Source organism: Xenopus laevis, chromosome 4S (genome assembly GCF_017654675.1).
Source record: "Xenopus laevis strain J_2021 chromosome 4S, Xenopus_laevis_v10.1, whole genome shotgun sequence".
In the NCBI taxonomy this organism is placed as follows: domain Eukaryota; kingdom Metazoa; phylum Chordata; class Amphibia; order Anura; family Pipidae; genus Xenopus; species Xenopus laevis.
Window position 1 is genome coordinate 40,124,970 of NC_054378.1, and position 14,969 is coordinate 40,139,938.

The 14,969-nt window shown below is 41.1% G+C and overlaps 1 protein-coding gene across 6 annotated transcripts in view; it reads right to left on the reverse strand.

The window, feature by feature from the left end:
* Positions 1-14,969, reverse strand: part of piezo1.S (piezo-type mechanosensitive ion channel component 1 S homeolog) — a 99,043-nt gene that overhangs the window by 29,142 nt on the left and 54,932 nt on the right. For all 6 annotated transcript variants that reach the window (XM_018260498.2, XM_018260502.2, XM_018260501.2 and 3 more), the window contains 9 exons: positions 14,800-14,903; positions 14,503-14,663; positions 13,450-13,626; positions 12,161-12,286; positions 4,744-4,944; positions 4,395-4,599; positions 4,194-4,298; positions 2,633-2,786; positions 757-1,000 (listed from right to left, as the gene is read on the reverse strand). In XM_018260498.2, the coding sequence (XP_018115987.1) occupies positions 757-1,000; positions 2,633-2,786; positions 4,194-4,298; positions 4,395-4,599; positions 4,744-4,944; positions 12,161-12,286; positions 13,450-13,626; positions 14,503-14,663; positions 14,800-14,903 (1,477 nt within the window). The remainder of the gene's footprint in view (positions 1-756; positions 1,001-2,632; positions 2,787-4,193; positions 4,299-4,394; positions 4,600-4,743; positions 4,945-12,160; positions 12,287-13,449; positions 13,627-14,502; positions 14,664-14,799; positions 14,904-14,969) is intronic.

The following is a 14,969-nucleotide window of genomic DNA, read 5'->3' on the forward strand; positions in this document are numbered from 1 at the left end:
AATGCATTCTAGCCTGGGTATTATCCACAGGAAATTTATATTTTCTCCCTGTGTCTACATGGGTCTCTCCCTGTGTCTACACGTTTTCTCCCACAGTCCAAAAAACAGAGGCATGTTAGTTGGCTCTTGATAAAATTAACCCACATGTGTAAAGTGTGATAGAGAGCTTAGAAAAGTAAGCTCCACTGAGGCAGGGACTGAATGATGTTTCAGCACTATATATAAATAACAGATAATGAGTGACAGACTAGCTGCTGTAATTTTCAAATACTCCTTTATAAAATAATGTACCAATCACTGAATAATAACCAACATGCAAATGGGTATACCTACAAGTAAAGAGTTTTACCATGTTAATACAAAAACAATTGTATTCTGTGTTCAAGAGAGACCTATTAGCTGTTAGGTAATATTGGTATCACTTGAAAGCACAAAAACACGGAAAGTTAAGAAACAGAAGTGCTAACCTTTAGCCTGGGGATGTGAAAGACAGAATAATTTATATGCCACACAAATTTTGGATACTAAACATTCTGGGTCCAATTTAATACCCACTTGTGAAAAGCTAGTATCTATAAACTGATTAACCTCTAGATAAACATAATTTTCCATTTATGTATCTTTGACAAACAAGCATTAACACAAATTCAATTAAAATAGCTTAAAGGAGCTATAATTCCAGCAATAAGTAATTACTAAAAAAACATGGAAAACAATTTAAAAGTACTCGCTTAACAGCATTTTAACAAGTCTCACCGACAGCATGTTCTTGGACAGTATAACAGTGATGTTGTAGAGGACCAGACAGTCCCAAAGCACCAGCTTAGCTTTCATTGGCTTTTGCAGAAGGGTTGTACCAGACAGGAGAAAGTAGAAACAAGACATCAAATATCCAAGGCCAAAAACACTGATGCGAGTGGCTCCTGTTATAAAGACCACAGCCAAGACAAACCAGAAGAGGTACCGAAAAACTGCTACTTTTACCATATCCAGATAAGACCTGCAGAGACATGGAAGACTGTCATTGCGAAGGATCATAAATATATAACACACAAACTCACTGTTCAATACTCAGTGGAAAAGAAGCAAGGGGAACAGACTAAACTCTATATACAAGCAATAAAATTGTACATATGGATACAGTGAGTGATGTATTTCACAGGTGTATCTCTATACCTTCATTAAAAACCCTACTAAAACAATGATCAATGGCCAACTTGCCGACTTCAAGAAATATTCCCCAGTGAAGAGTATATGCTATGGGCCCACACTGATGGCTTTATTTTTTAAAAGAACTAAAGCATAACATGAAAAAGGCTAGAAATGCTGTAATTTATAAATATAGAAGCAGTACAGAGTTTCTACAAATCTAAAATAATGATGCCTGCTTTAAAAGTGGTCTACAGGAGCTTGTCATTTTGGATCTTTTGTATGGTGGACCTTTGTATGTATATTGTATGCTGAAAGGCTGGTCAAATGTCTCCTTATCACCTTCTAACTAACAAAGCCTTCCAGTTGATATTAACTAACCTAGCATAAATCTGTATTGATGGCAAAATAAAATAAATGGGATTATATATAGATAGATATATATACAGTATATAGTTGGTAAAGACCAGCACACTCTTGTGTCCAATGTTCGGTCTATATTTAGGACCTTTAACTTGATGTGATATGTGTAATGAGTTTGTATGCTAAAAAGGTATAATTTACATTATCATACATTTTTAAACATACAAGATTTTTATGATATTGTTGCAAGCCAATCAAGTATGAGCTGCATCAACGCCACCTACAGAACGCAGTATGGGATGAAGTAATCCTTGATATCGAAGCACTTCTATAACAGTTACGGAATGTAAGGTAATATAATACACAAAAGCCATGAATATCCTGTAAATGATATCCTTATAAACGGTGAGTTCTGATGTCATCAGTTATAAACGGTGAGTTCTGATGTCATTTCTGTCACATAACTCACTGAAATTTGTGTATTATAATAAATAAAGTACCCCCAGTTGCAAAATATGAGGATATTAGAAGTTACCTCGGAGTTTCATGACCTGTATAAAAACACTCGGCCTTCGACCTCGTGTTTTTATATGGTCATGAAACTCCTCGGTAACTTATAATATCCTTATATTTTACAAAAGGGGGATTTATTCACTCTATATATTCTGGTCTGTATTTTGAGTAAGGCAACTAATAGCTTGGCATACCTTTGCAATATAACGGACCACACTTTATTTAGACAACCAGGATGAGGTTGAAATAAATTCATAAAACTATGGTACCTATTTATAAACATGTGTAAAAACCTGTGTTTTAAAAGTCACAATTTAAAAAAAAAAAATCACTTAAAAAAAAAGAAAAAAAAAAAAGATTTCAACGAACACCAAAACTACAGCTGTGTAAAATATTGATGTTTTTCCAATGTTATTTTGACACATGCACTTATAAAAAGGGTGAACAAGAGGTTTCACAAAGGGAATGAACTGCATTATTTCAAGTTATGGTTATACCAGGCTTTATGAGAAGGAAATCTATATTTCAACTATATTTCAGATGTTAATTGATAATATTAATGTCATGTTTGTTATTAAAGTGAGCCCACAGTTAGGCAGATACTCACTGACAATTGATGAAATTAGGTACTGGGTTGGGTCTATCTTTTGGAGCTTCAATCTCTTCCACATTCTCCCCTGCCATAGTGTACCATTCTTCCTTTTTCTCATTGATAAACACCTTCCACTGCTGGGCCACCCCAATCAGCAGAACAAAATCACCTACAAGTAAGAAGAGAGGAGGATAAATAGACAGGAGAAAGATAAGAAATAGAACTAGATCTATAGATAAGCATGGCATCATCACATATATTCATTTCTAGATAGTAAAGCTACATAAATGTTTTAGAACCACTTAAATTTTAGACCTTTTTTTGATTTTACAAAAAAAAAAATCCAGGTCACAAACATGTTATCTAATTGTCCAACAAAATATATATGTGGTACATCAGTTTTCTGTGGTGGTCTTAGCATAGTTTGCAAACTATGTAAGGTAAGGAGATATAAAACCAAATGAAGTATCTGTTGTTTGCCATATCCTGAAAAATGCAGGAATCGGCTGCCCTCCAACCAAAACTATAAACCATAAATGCCTTCAACGTCTCTGTCATTCTTCTTTATTACAGAACCAGAGAATATGGAAAGCATTATATACATTGAAGATTTAGCTGGAGGTGAGTAGACCAGCATGATCAGCAGGGAAGGGAATAGCTAAGAATAAGACAATTTGTCCTTAAATTAACAAATTTTTGGCATATTAGAAAGATACTTAAAATTAAATATGTTTTCATGAAAAGTTTATTTTGAGGTTTACAACTCCTTTGTAATTGCATTTAAAAGAGATGTCCTATCATCTAGAGCCAGACATCTACAAAAGTAGATCCTGCCTACTTTTGACCATACCACTTTGACCACACTTGCTCCAGGTCATGGCCACAAGGTTCCATTTTTACAAATGAAGGAAAATGGTGCAGGTGCACCAGCCCCAGACCCCCAGCTTCATGTGCTAGCCCATGATTAAGTACCTTGCTGGTACGAAACGTGTAGGGCCTATAGAGATGGATTTATACTTTTAATTATGACAATAAAAATGTAACTTTTTAACTTATACTATTGTGCCCTGTTCTTTTGCTCTGTGTTTCCCAAATTCCACTAAACAAAAAAGAAAAATAAACATGTCAGATTTTATACTTTGCTGTACTTTTATACACAAAAACAGCTCGTCTACAGCAGAATCGTAGGTGGGTGAGACAAAGTGGGGACATTCTTGAACCAGTCGCTATAGACAGGGTCTCTTAATGCGAACACTTTTCAGCAGAACCAAGGTCCTGAAATGAGGACTGATGGAACCCTATACTATAGGGTGAAGTGGAAGATCACTAGCCAAACTGTTGGTAATCACTTGCCATTATAGTAAATGGCACATGAGATTTTGGCTAACAACTGTGCCCTTGGGCAAGAATGGCAGAAATGTACTTTGATTATAATAGGAAACATCCACCTTAATTCCCAGCTTTCTGTAACCGCACATTTTCCTCATAAAAGTTGTCAAGACAAAATATTATGAACAACATTATCCTAAGCAGACAAAAAAAAACACTCCATCATCAGCTACCAGTTCTAACTTACTGATAAGGTTGACAGATTTGGGTGTAGTATAGAAGTCTGGAAGATATAACCATTTTATCAGTGCAGAGTTGACAGGAACAAATGTGTCCCACCTCCAGGGATAATCTGGCAGACAGAAGGAAAAGGGTAAGCATTCTGCATACTGGTTCTCTTTCTAAGGTTTATGTAGGATGATTCCGGCAGTTTCAAATGTCCTCCTACCTATACAGAGTACTGGAGGAATGCCCAGGCAGATCACGTACTGCCACAGCAGGAAAAAGATCAGGAACACACAGTATTTAGGCCATAATTTTGCAATGCTGACTCTCTGCCGTCGAGTAAGAATCACAATCAGCCAGCAGCCATGAAAGATTACCATAAAGTTCATCCTCTGACCAATCACATTCACCGTCAGAAGGAAGCAGATCTAAAAAATCATCAATAAAAACACAGAATACTGTTAATACTGTTAATACCTGTGTATCCTAAAAAAAACAGCATTCCTAGAATTTAGGTATGATTATTCAAACCTTTGTCTTGTGGATTCCAATCACATTCCTTAAGAACTCACCTCAAGACCAAACTTATAAAAGGAATAGTTGATAAAATATTTGATACAGCTGAATAAGCCTTGGTCCAAGTGCTCTCTGTACACATCTGGGAATACAGCCTGAATGTGTGGCTTCTCAAGCTGGTATCGTTTACGGTAAAACTCCTGATGCCGATAAACAATTGCTTCAAATACCAAAAGTAGGAGGATCTGCAGATGATTCTGGGTGGGAATAAAAGCAAAGCTGATTTACAGACACCAAGAAAGAGTCATCTTCCTTACACTATATATAAATATATGAATATCTAACTCCTACCACATTAACATAGTAATGTACAAAAATCATGCTTTAGTGTGCAACTGAAAATACACTTCCTGCCTGCTCCGAATGGAATGTAAAAGCTGGAAAAATAGCAAATTGTTCTAAATACAGTGAAACCTTGATTTTAAGTACCCTGATTCTTACATTTTTTATTTGTGGTCCCACCAATTTATAATGCATTTCAATGGGTGCATTTCCCTGATTTTAAGTAATGTTTTCCCAGATTTTACATAAAAATTTGGTCCTGATGTACACAAAAACTGCTTTTTTCCCCCTCTATGAATGTTATTATTTGTGAAATAAAGAGGTTTATTTTTGCCATGGTTGTGCCTGTAAATGGTCAATTCCAATTAGTCTGCCCCTTATAGAGTCTTGCAACAATCACTTATTGCTTTAGGCTGGGTGTGTGACTGGCAGAGAGGCCTTGCACATGTCCTCCATAGTGTAACATTAATGCTGCAATTCTTAGCCCTTGTTATTAACACACTAACGGGGGAATGTAATAAAAATCGCTAACGGAAAAACTATACGCAATGCGAAAAGTTATGCCTTTGCGCGAACAAATTTTGCTTTGTGCGAATTTAATATAGCTTTTGCGAGCCCGGAAACTGTTTAGCGACCACTTCCAACAGTGAAAGACCGTTTGCAAATTTTATAGTTTGCACAATAAGCAGTCAATGTAATAAAACAAAATATTACGACACCTTCAAGCACTTCTTATAAATGCACAATTAAAATTCGCAATGTGCAATTAAAATTCGCAATGCAATAACAGTTTAAGGAACAATATTACATTGCGAGATGTGGATTTTTAGTCTTATTGGTGCGAAATGTTTTGCTCTTTGCGACTTTTATTACATTCCCCTGTAAATATTGTACCTCAAAGTAAAATTGACTCCTGTGCTTATGTCCTTTCAGTACTTGAAGAAAAAATAGGATTTTTTGCTACTCACCGTTAAATCCTTTTCTCTGTAGTCGAAAGGGGGACACAGGGACCGATGGGGTTAAGCTCCATCCTCCAGGAGGCATGACACTTGGTAATATTAATTAAGGGGCGTGCCATACTTGGCTTAACCCCGCACACTGTGCTGAAGCTTCAGTTTGTTCCAAAGAAAAAATTAACTGATAACAACTATGACAGAATGAAAGCCAGGGATTATCCTGGACACGACCGTCTGGTCAAAGGCTCGTCCTAGGGCGGGAAGCCCTGTGTCCCCCTTTCGACTACAGAGAAAAGGATTTAACGGTGAGTAGCAAAAAATCCTATTTTCTCTGTCGTCTAAGGGGGACACAGGGACCGATGGGGACTTAACAAAGCAGTCCCAGGACAACAGCAGGGTGGGACGAGCCAGATTGAACATTAATGCAAAACAGACTGCAACACCCTGCGGCCTAGAGAGGCCTCAGCTGAAGAAGTGGTGTCAAGTCTGTAAAATTTAGTAAAGGTATGAACTGAGGACCAGGTGGCTGCTCTACAGATCTGATCCATTGAAGCAGAGTTGCGCCAGGCCGCTGATGCACCCATGGCTCTTGTGGAGTGAGCCGTGATAGTCTCTGGTGGCGTCTTGCCTTTGGAAAGATAAGCTTGCCTGATGGCTTCTTTTATCCACCTAGCAATGGTAGTCTTGGAAGCAGGAAAACCCTTACGAGGACCGGCAGGAAGCACAAAAAGAGTCTGTGATTTCCGAAAAGTCTTTGTCCTATCAAGGTACCACCGAAGGGCTCGGACTACATCTAATTTGTGAAGACGTCGTTCCTTGTCATTTTTGGGATCCGGACATAGTGATGGTACTATGATTTCCTGATTAATGTGAAAGGAAGATACAACTTTAGGTAAAAATTATGGAACTGTTCGTAACACTGCCTTGTCTCTGTGGAACACCAGAAAGGCCGGATCAGAGGACAGAGCGCTCAGTTCGGACACCCTTCTGGTTGAAGAAATAGCAACTAGGAACACTGTCTTGTAGGTGATCCAACTGTCGGAAACAGAATGCATTGGTTCGAATGGGGAATCCAGCAATGCTTCCAGCACTAAGTTAAGGTCCCAACCTGCAACTGGCTGCTGAAATGGAGGAACTACATGCGCCACACCTTGTAAGAAGGTACGTATGGTGTCTTCTGTTGCTAGTCGATGTTGAAACAAAATAGATAATGCCGAAACTTGGACTTTCAGAGAACTGAGCTTTAGGCCTAATTGTAGACCTTGCTGAAGAAATGATAGAAGTCTGGGTAAATTGAGTTCCAGGGCCGAGACATCTAGCTCCTGACACCAATTATAGTAGGAACGCCAAACCCTGTGGTACGACTTAGAAGAAGTGGGTTTACGAGCTTTAAGCATAGTGGCAATAACTTCTTCTGCTATCCCCTGTCTTCGCCAGATGGATGCTTCAATAGCCATGCCGTCAAAGCGAATAGTCCGGGATTGGGATGCGACACTGGGCCCTGGTTGAGCAGATCTGGTCTGCATTGTAGACGAACTGGTTGGTCTATCGACAAATCCTGCAGATCGGAGAACCATGTTCGCCGAGGCCAATAAGGAGCTATTACAATCACTGTCAGTGTTGACTGCCTGATTTTCTTGAGCACTCGAGGCAACATCGGAAGCGGGGGGAACACATATGCCAGGTCGAATGTCCAGGTTTGTGTCATGGCGTCCACCCCCGCCGCTAGTGGATCTCGAGCCCTTGCAAAGAATGTGCGTACCTTCCGGTTGGATTTGGATGCCATCAGATCTATCTGTGGTTGGCCCCAGAGACCCAGGAGTTCCGCGAACACTTCCGGATGAAGTTCCCATTCGCCCGGTCGAACTTGGTTTCGACTGAGAAAGTCTGCCTTTATGTTGGACACTCCCGGAATGTGGATGGCCGACAATCTTACTCGGTTGACCTCTCCCCACTCCAGTATGAGCTGAACTTCCTTCAGTGCTGCTTTGCTGCGAGTTCCTCCCTGACGATTTATGTATGCCACTGTGGTGACATTGTCGCTTTGGATGCGAACTGGTTTTTGGTACAGGAGACATGACCATTGATGTAGCGCTATTTTTACGGCCCGTAACTCTAGTATGTTGATGGGGAGTTTGGACTCCTCGTGAGACCATTGACCTTGTGCTGATAGATTGTTCCAGGTTGCACCCCAACCTTTTAGACTGGCGTCTGTGGAGATGACATTCCATTCCGGAGTCGCCCAAGATTGTCCCGTGATTAGGTTGTCCATCCTCAACCACCACTGAAGGTTCTCCCTTGTTGTCTGGGAGAGATTGACCACTTGAGACAGAGGTCCTCCCTTCCAAGATGATAGTATGTTTGCTTGTAAGGCACGAAGGTGAATCTGAGCAAAGGGTACTGCTTCGATCGTTGAGACCATGAGACCCAGAACCTGCATTGCCATGTGTACAGTAGGATTCTGGTGTGATAGCAATGACCGCACTTGCGTCATGATCTTGTGTTGTTTCTCCTGTGGAAGGCATACCAACTGTGAGATTGTGTTGAACTCCAAGCCCAGAAACACCATCTGATGGCTTGGTTGAAGGTTGGATTTTGACCAATTGATGGTCCAGCCGAAGCTCTGCAACAGTCGGATCGACTTGTTTAGGTCCTCCTTGGCCTTCACTTCTGATCTGGCTTTGAGGAGAAGATCGTCCAGATACGGAGTCACAGATACTCCCTGAAGCCGTAATGTTGCTGCTGTGACCGCCATTAACTTGGTGAACACTCGTGGGGCCGAGGACAGGCCGAACGGCAATGCCACAAACTGAAAGTGTAGATTTGCAAATGCGAATCGGAGATATTTCTGATGAGGGGGCCAGATGGGGACATGGAGATAAGCGTCCTTGATATCTAATGACATCATCAGCTGTCCCTGTTCCATTCCCCGTATCACAGAACGGAGAGTCTCCATCTTGAAATGAATGGAATGGATAAACTTGTTTAGCAGTTTGAGATCCAGCACCGGCCTGAAGGATCCGTCCTTCTTTGGCACTATGAACAGATTGGAGTAGAACCCTGAGAATCTCTCCTGTCTTGGTACTGGTATAATTACTCCGGTGCGCTCGAGATTGGCAATGCAGTGCAAGAAGGCCTGAGCCTTTCTGGGATGAGTTGGAACTGTGGACATGAAAAATTTTCGTGGAGGCGATCTTGTGAAATCGAGGTGATAGCCTTCTGAGACTATTTCGTTGACCCATGCATCTGTTGAATGATGGATCCACACCTCCCGGAATCGCAGTAACTTGCCCCCTATTTGCTCTAGCGATTCCGGAGGGAGTGCCCCGTCAGGCTGAGGTAGACTTATCTCCTGCTGGTTTGTTGAATGTTTTGTTGGACTTCCATGGGGTATGACCTTTATCACTGGTCTTCCCTCGAAAGTGCGAACGTTGTGGTGGGCTGCTTTTACGTGAATAACGGCCGCTTTGCCCACGAAAAAACCGTCCACGTCTGGTTGTTCCTGTAAACTTTCTCTTCGCCTGAGGGAGAAAGGTGCTCTTTCCCCCCGTAGCCTGTGAGATTATTTTCTCAAGTTCCTCTCCGAATAGTCTATGTCCTTTAAATGGTAATGAGGTTAGTGACTTCTTGGAACTCAGGTCAGCAGACCAGTTTTTAAGCCACAATGTTCTGCGTGCCGCAACGGACAGTGCTGAAGTTCGAGCTGTGATTTGCGAAACATCTAGAGTAGTGTCACACAAATAAGCTGATGCTTCCGCAAGCGTCTGTGCTGAAGACAATAGATCAGTTCTGGGGACTCCCTCTTGGATGTCCTTGACCAATGATTCTGACCATGCTTGAATAGCTCGGGAAACCCAGGCTGATGCCAAACTGGGTCTGAGAGTTGAACCAGAGGACGAGTAAATAGCCCTTAAAAATCCTTCCATACGCTTATCAGATGGATCCTTAAAAGCCGCTGCGTCATTAACTGGTAGCGCGGTAGATTTTGACAGTCTGGATACTGGGGCATCCACGACTGGGGGAATCGTCCACTTGTCTACTATTTCTTTGGGAAACGGGTAGGACTTTGAAAACTTTTTAGTGGCTTGAAACTTCCGTTCTGGATTGTTCCATTCATCCTGCAACATGTCCATCAACTGTTCATGCGATGGAAAACATAAAGTGGATTTGTGTTGTCTCTTGAACAGCTTTGCTGAATCGGACTGTTTAGGTGTTTGTGAAATGTTAAGTACTTCAAGTACCCCCTTAATGATTTTATCAACGTCATGTTGGGAATCACGGTCTCTCTCAGCCTCTATATTCTCCTCTTCCTCATCAGAGGATTCGTCTGAATAAGGTATCTCGCCCTCTGACTGAGATGATACCTGTTCTACTGACGACTCGTCAGGGGATGTGTTAGATGGATTGTCGGCTTTAGCGCCATGTGTGCGCTTGCGCTTGTTGCCTTGCTTGTGGCCCAACTTTGCTAGTGCTTTGCCTAAATTATCAGCTATGGCTGGGAGCCCCTGCAGGGATGCTAAAGACTGTGACCGCCCAGAGGGGGGCTGGTAAATCCTGAGCTCTGCTGGTGCCGGGTTCTTGTGGTGTACCCTGATCGTTTGTACCTTCAGATAGATTTACTACTGAATCTGAATTATGCCCCCCAGCGGCAGGGGCCCCTTGCTCAGCAGAACAAGACCTGCAAAGTGGCTCACTCTGGCCCCCAGCAATTTTTGATTGACATTTTGTACAGGCAAAATAAATGACCTGTGTTGTGCTGGGTGCTCTCCCCCCCGCCCTAGAGAATAAGCCCACTGGCCTACCTTCTGCCATTGTGATTCACCTGAAGCCAAGCAAGTGTGCATGAGTTAAACCCTGTAGGTCACTTTAAACGCTGCTTGTAGTGGTGAGAAGTCTCTCCCCTCCTTTGCTGCCAGTCGCTCTGTGTGCACCGAGCAGTTACTTCTGCTCCCACTGTGCGGCGCGTGTCTGCCCGCTCAGTGTAGTGCGCAAGATGGCCGCTGGAACGCAATGCGTTCCACCGCGAACGTCATTTGAAAATGGTGTCGCGCACTGAATGGCGCCAAAAACGAGACGCGCTGTGCGGAATAGGCTCAACTATAGCCGCATTCCTCAACGGCAAGATATGCGCAGCAGAGCAGACGCAGCCTCCCTCTGGGTCCCCTTTGAAATGATAGCAATGACCGAACTATCGAGTCTGGACCCAAAGAGTAAGCGAGGGTATGGCGACTGGCTGGTAGAGGGAGGAGGGGAGGGGAGGGGGGGGCAACCGGCGCCACAGTAGCATATGGATACTGGGGGAGACCGGACAGCTTACCTCAGTAGCAGTTAACACCGGCCAGACCTTCTGTCAACCAAGTTTGGCGCAGGCATTGTCTGGGTGGTTGATATAGCCGCATGGCTAGAAGAAATACCCCGGTGACTGTTCCATGGCGGGGGCTAACCCTTAGGAAGCAGGTATCCCTGTTCCTGGTGTCACCCCGGGTGTCAGCCGATGCTGACTGAAGAAATCTTCCCCCAGAGGGGAAGTCCATCCTCCTGGTAGCAGGACACTTGAAAAACTGAAGCTTCAGCACAGTGTGCGGGGTTAAGCCAAGTATGGCACGCCCCTTAATTAATATTACCAAGTGTCCTGCCTCCTGGAGGATGGAGCTTAACCCCATCGGTCCCTGTGTCCCCCTTAGACGACAGAGAAATATATATTGTTTATCTTGTCTACACATTTAATATGCCATTCTTAAAACATAAGGGTCATGAAACAATTATCCAAACAAATGTAATGTAGCGAAGGATTTTCTACCCCTGTGAAGTGAACCAATTATATTCCAGATGCTGTTTGAAATTTCCTTTCCCAGCTTGTACATCTAAAATTCATACTGGGCCCTGGGTTTACCCAAGAAGTTAGGCTCCAACCCAGGTGAGTTGCATGGCTTTTGGGTGGACAATACTACTTTCTTCATGACAACCTGTACAACACCCTATATACAACTACCTTTATGCAATGCACAATATCCCAAAATGTGTGCTGCCTCTTACTCGGTAATAAAAAATAGTATCAAAATGTTCATAACAAAATGGATTCAATAGATGGCTTGAAATAGTGCTCTGTATTGCACTTTTATTTTAATCTACTGGACCAAATTAAATTTACAAGGAATAAATAAAAAAAGAGTACCTGAATGTAACCTAGGTTTGGATAACCTTTCCGGATACCAAACCAGTTTGCTGGATCTATAGGCGTTCTGTAAAGGGTGGAGTTCAGAATCTCCTCCTCTAGCAGACTGGTGCTATTAAGAAGAGGCTAAAAAAGAAGTAGTAAAGTTAGTGGAAGATAGAAGGGAACAATACAGACAAAGCAGGCTCTGCCTCCTCTGTAGTTACACCACTGATCCCAGTAAACTTGAAAAAAAAAAAAAGACGCGCGTCAAATTTTTTGGACGCTCATAGACTTTAATGGGCGTCGGCAAAACGAAACGGGTCAAATTCGCCTATCCCTACAGGCTATAGGTCCTCCTGGTCCCACCATAAAAGGTCAATGTATCTGCAAAGCACAATGGAAGACCAGTGGCAGTAAATGGGCAAGTGTAACAGGATTAAGTTAAAATGTCTTTCATTGTTTTTTTAACCAAACAAATGTATTGGGCATTTTATTTAGAAAATGGCTTATTTTGCATTTTCCTGTGGTTGAGCAGGATCACCGTGATATTTGTAACTCGCACATTTGCCATTGCCAACAAATCTCTTTGTGTGCGAGTACCCTAACAAGCAAAAACCATATATAAAGCTCGGTGAACCATATGGAGTTATTAGTCCGATTTTTTCCCTTTTGAAAGGGGGAACCACTATTTTTTCATAGGAAAAGAATTTAATTTTTCAAGATTTATTAAACCGATAGTGTTAAAAGTCTGGATAAGAAAGTATTCCAACTCAGACCTGCTGAGTTCATGTAGAAATCAATAGCATATGTCCGGTTGACATTTTGAAGATATCCTGATCTGCGCTGGGGTTCGTTCAATAATCCGAAAATTTTTCGTTTTTGGGCTTCAGATCCAAAAAAAAATTCATACAATTTTTCACAATTTTACCGAACTTTTCCCACACAATAAATTTTCATTAAAATGTATTGATAAATGGGAGGGGGAGGGGAAGCCAGTGACGATTTGGTCAGAGTGGTTAGGATTTTGATAAATAACGCCCATAGATTGCAAATAAGGTACCCCAGCCTTTTGTGATTGTGAAGTTGACCAATGCGGTCTTGTGCATGTGCCAGGTAGAGTAGGGTATAGACAAAGGACCATGCCTAGGGTCACACTGGATATAAATCCAGGGTAACTTACATATTCACACATAATGATGAGTTTAGGTAGTGCAATTACCATGTGGTATGACTGGTGCACCTCTGTACCAATATATTCCCTTGGTGCACCATGTGAACACAAATAAGCCAAACGATGTATAAATTACCTGAGTGCAGTTGCTAGAGTACTCCAAGGGATTGACAACAGTAAGCTGGTAAAGCATTTTGCAAACAATGATAATAGAAGTCCAGATGGTGCAAAGACAGGAAGCCATGTGCTGGAATCGGGAGAAAGGCATAGCAAATGCCCACAGGACCACAAAAATGAAATTCATCACAGATACCTGTGTAAAAAAAAACATTTTTTTTCCACACATATTAATGAATTATCAACTATTAATTATTTACTATGAATTCAAAAAACTAACAATATATATAAGGAAGCTATAACAAGCCACTGAGGGGAACATCCAAATTCAGAAATAAGAGAAGACAAGGAAACAAATTTCTCCCGGGGTGCTGCTATATTTTGGTAAAAAAAAAACCCCTGAGGGAAAATGTATTTTTCCAACCATAGGGCAGACTTAGATGTGTATATAAACAGTACAGTAAAATTACTGTAAATGTAAATTTTAAGTTTCAGTCTATAAAGAAAAAGAGAAATACTTTGCTCCTTTTAGGAAAATATGCCAAGCCTAGAGAAAACATGTAATAAACTTAACAATTCCATTAACTGGAGGAGACCACTGTTACTGAATCTGGTGGGATTGGATGACATTATATGAAAATATTCCAAAGCGATACAGGTAAAAATGACTGGGCAGCTGGCCAAATAAATGCATGCATGGCTACACTATCCGCAAACTGACAGATTCAGAGAAAATGGATTATATACTGTATATATATATATATATATATATATATATATATATATATATATATATATATATATATATATATATATATATATATATATATATATATATATATATATATATATATATATATATATATATATTGGAAGGTTATTATTGGTTATTCAGTTATTTCAAGTGAAACTGATACACACATTTCTATTAATTATAGTAATCATGTAATTGTCACTAACAAACTGTTATTTTTAGAAACTTCACATATTCGCCGTTTATTGTGGGGGTTGGAAAGTTTGAGAAAAACATTTCAGTAGAACTTTAGTCCAGAAAGAGTACATTTACTCTTACCTCTTGCAGGGCCACCCACACACAATACAAAGCCACCAGTTTCAACACATGAAGCTCCAAAAGTCTCCAAAGGAAAACCTGTAGTTGGTGCAGCAGTTCTGAGAACTTGAAGAACAGGACAGAGAGGCGCTGAGTCACCAGGTCCCATTTACTTAGATTAGCTGTAACCACACAAAATTGATAATATGAGTGATATATGGTGACTAACTAAGACCTGGCTGGGATAAAAAAAAAGATTGAAGATACAAATAAATAGATCTCTCTCTATTTTTTAAATCAAACTACTTTCATCCCCACCTTCATGTGCAGATTCTTCCTCCTCCTCTTCCCCATCATCAGCAACACTACAAGCACCAGCTTTCTCCTCTTCTTCTTCTTCTTCTTCTGCTTTTGGCTGCCCACTGCAAGAAAGACATATTTCTCATGACAGGGTGCCAAGCATTTCCTTTACACCATAACACCAGCAG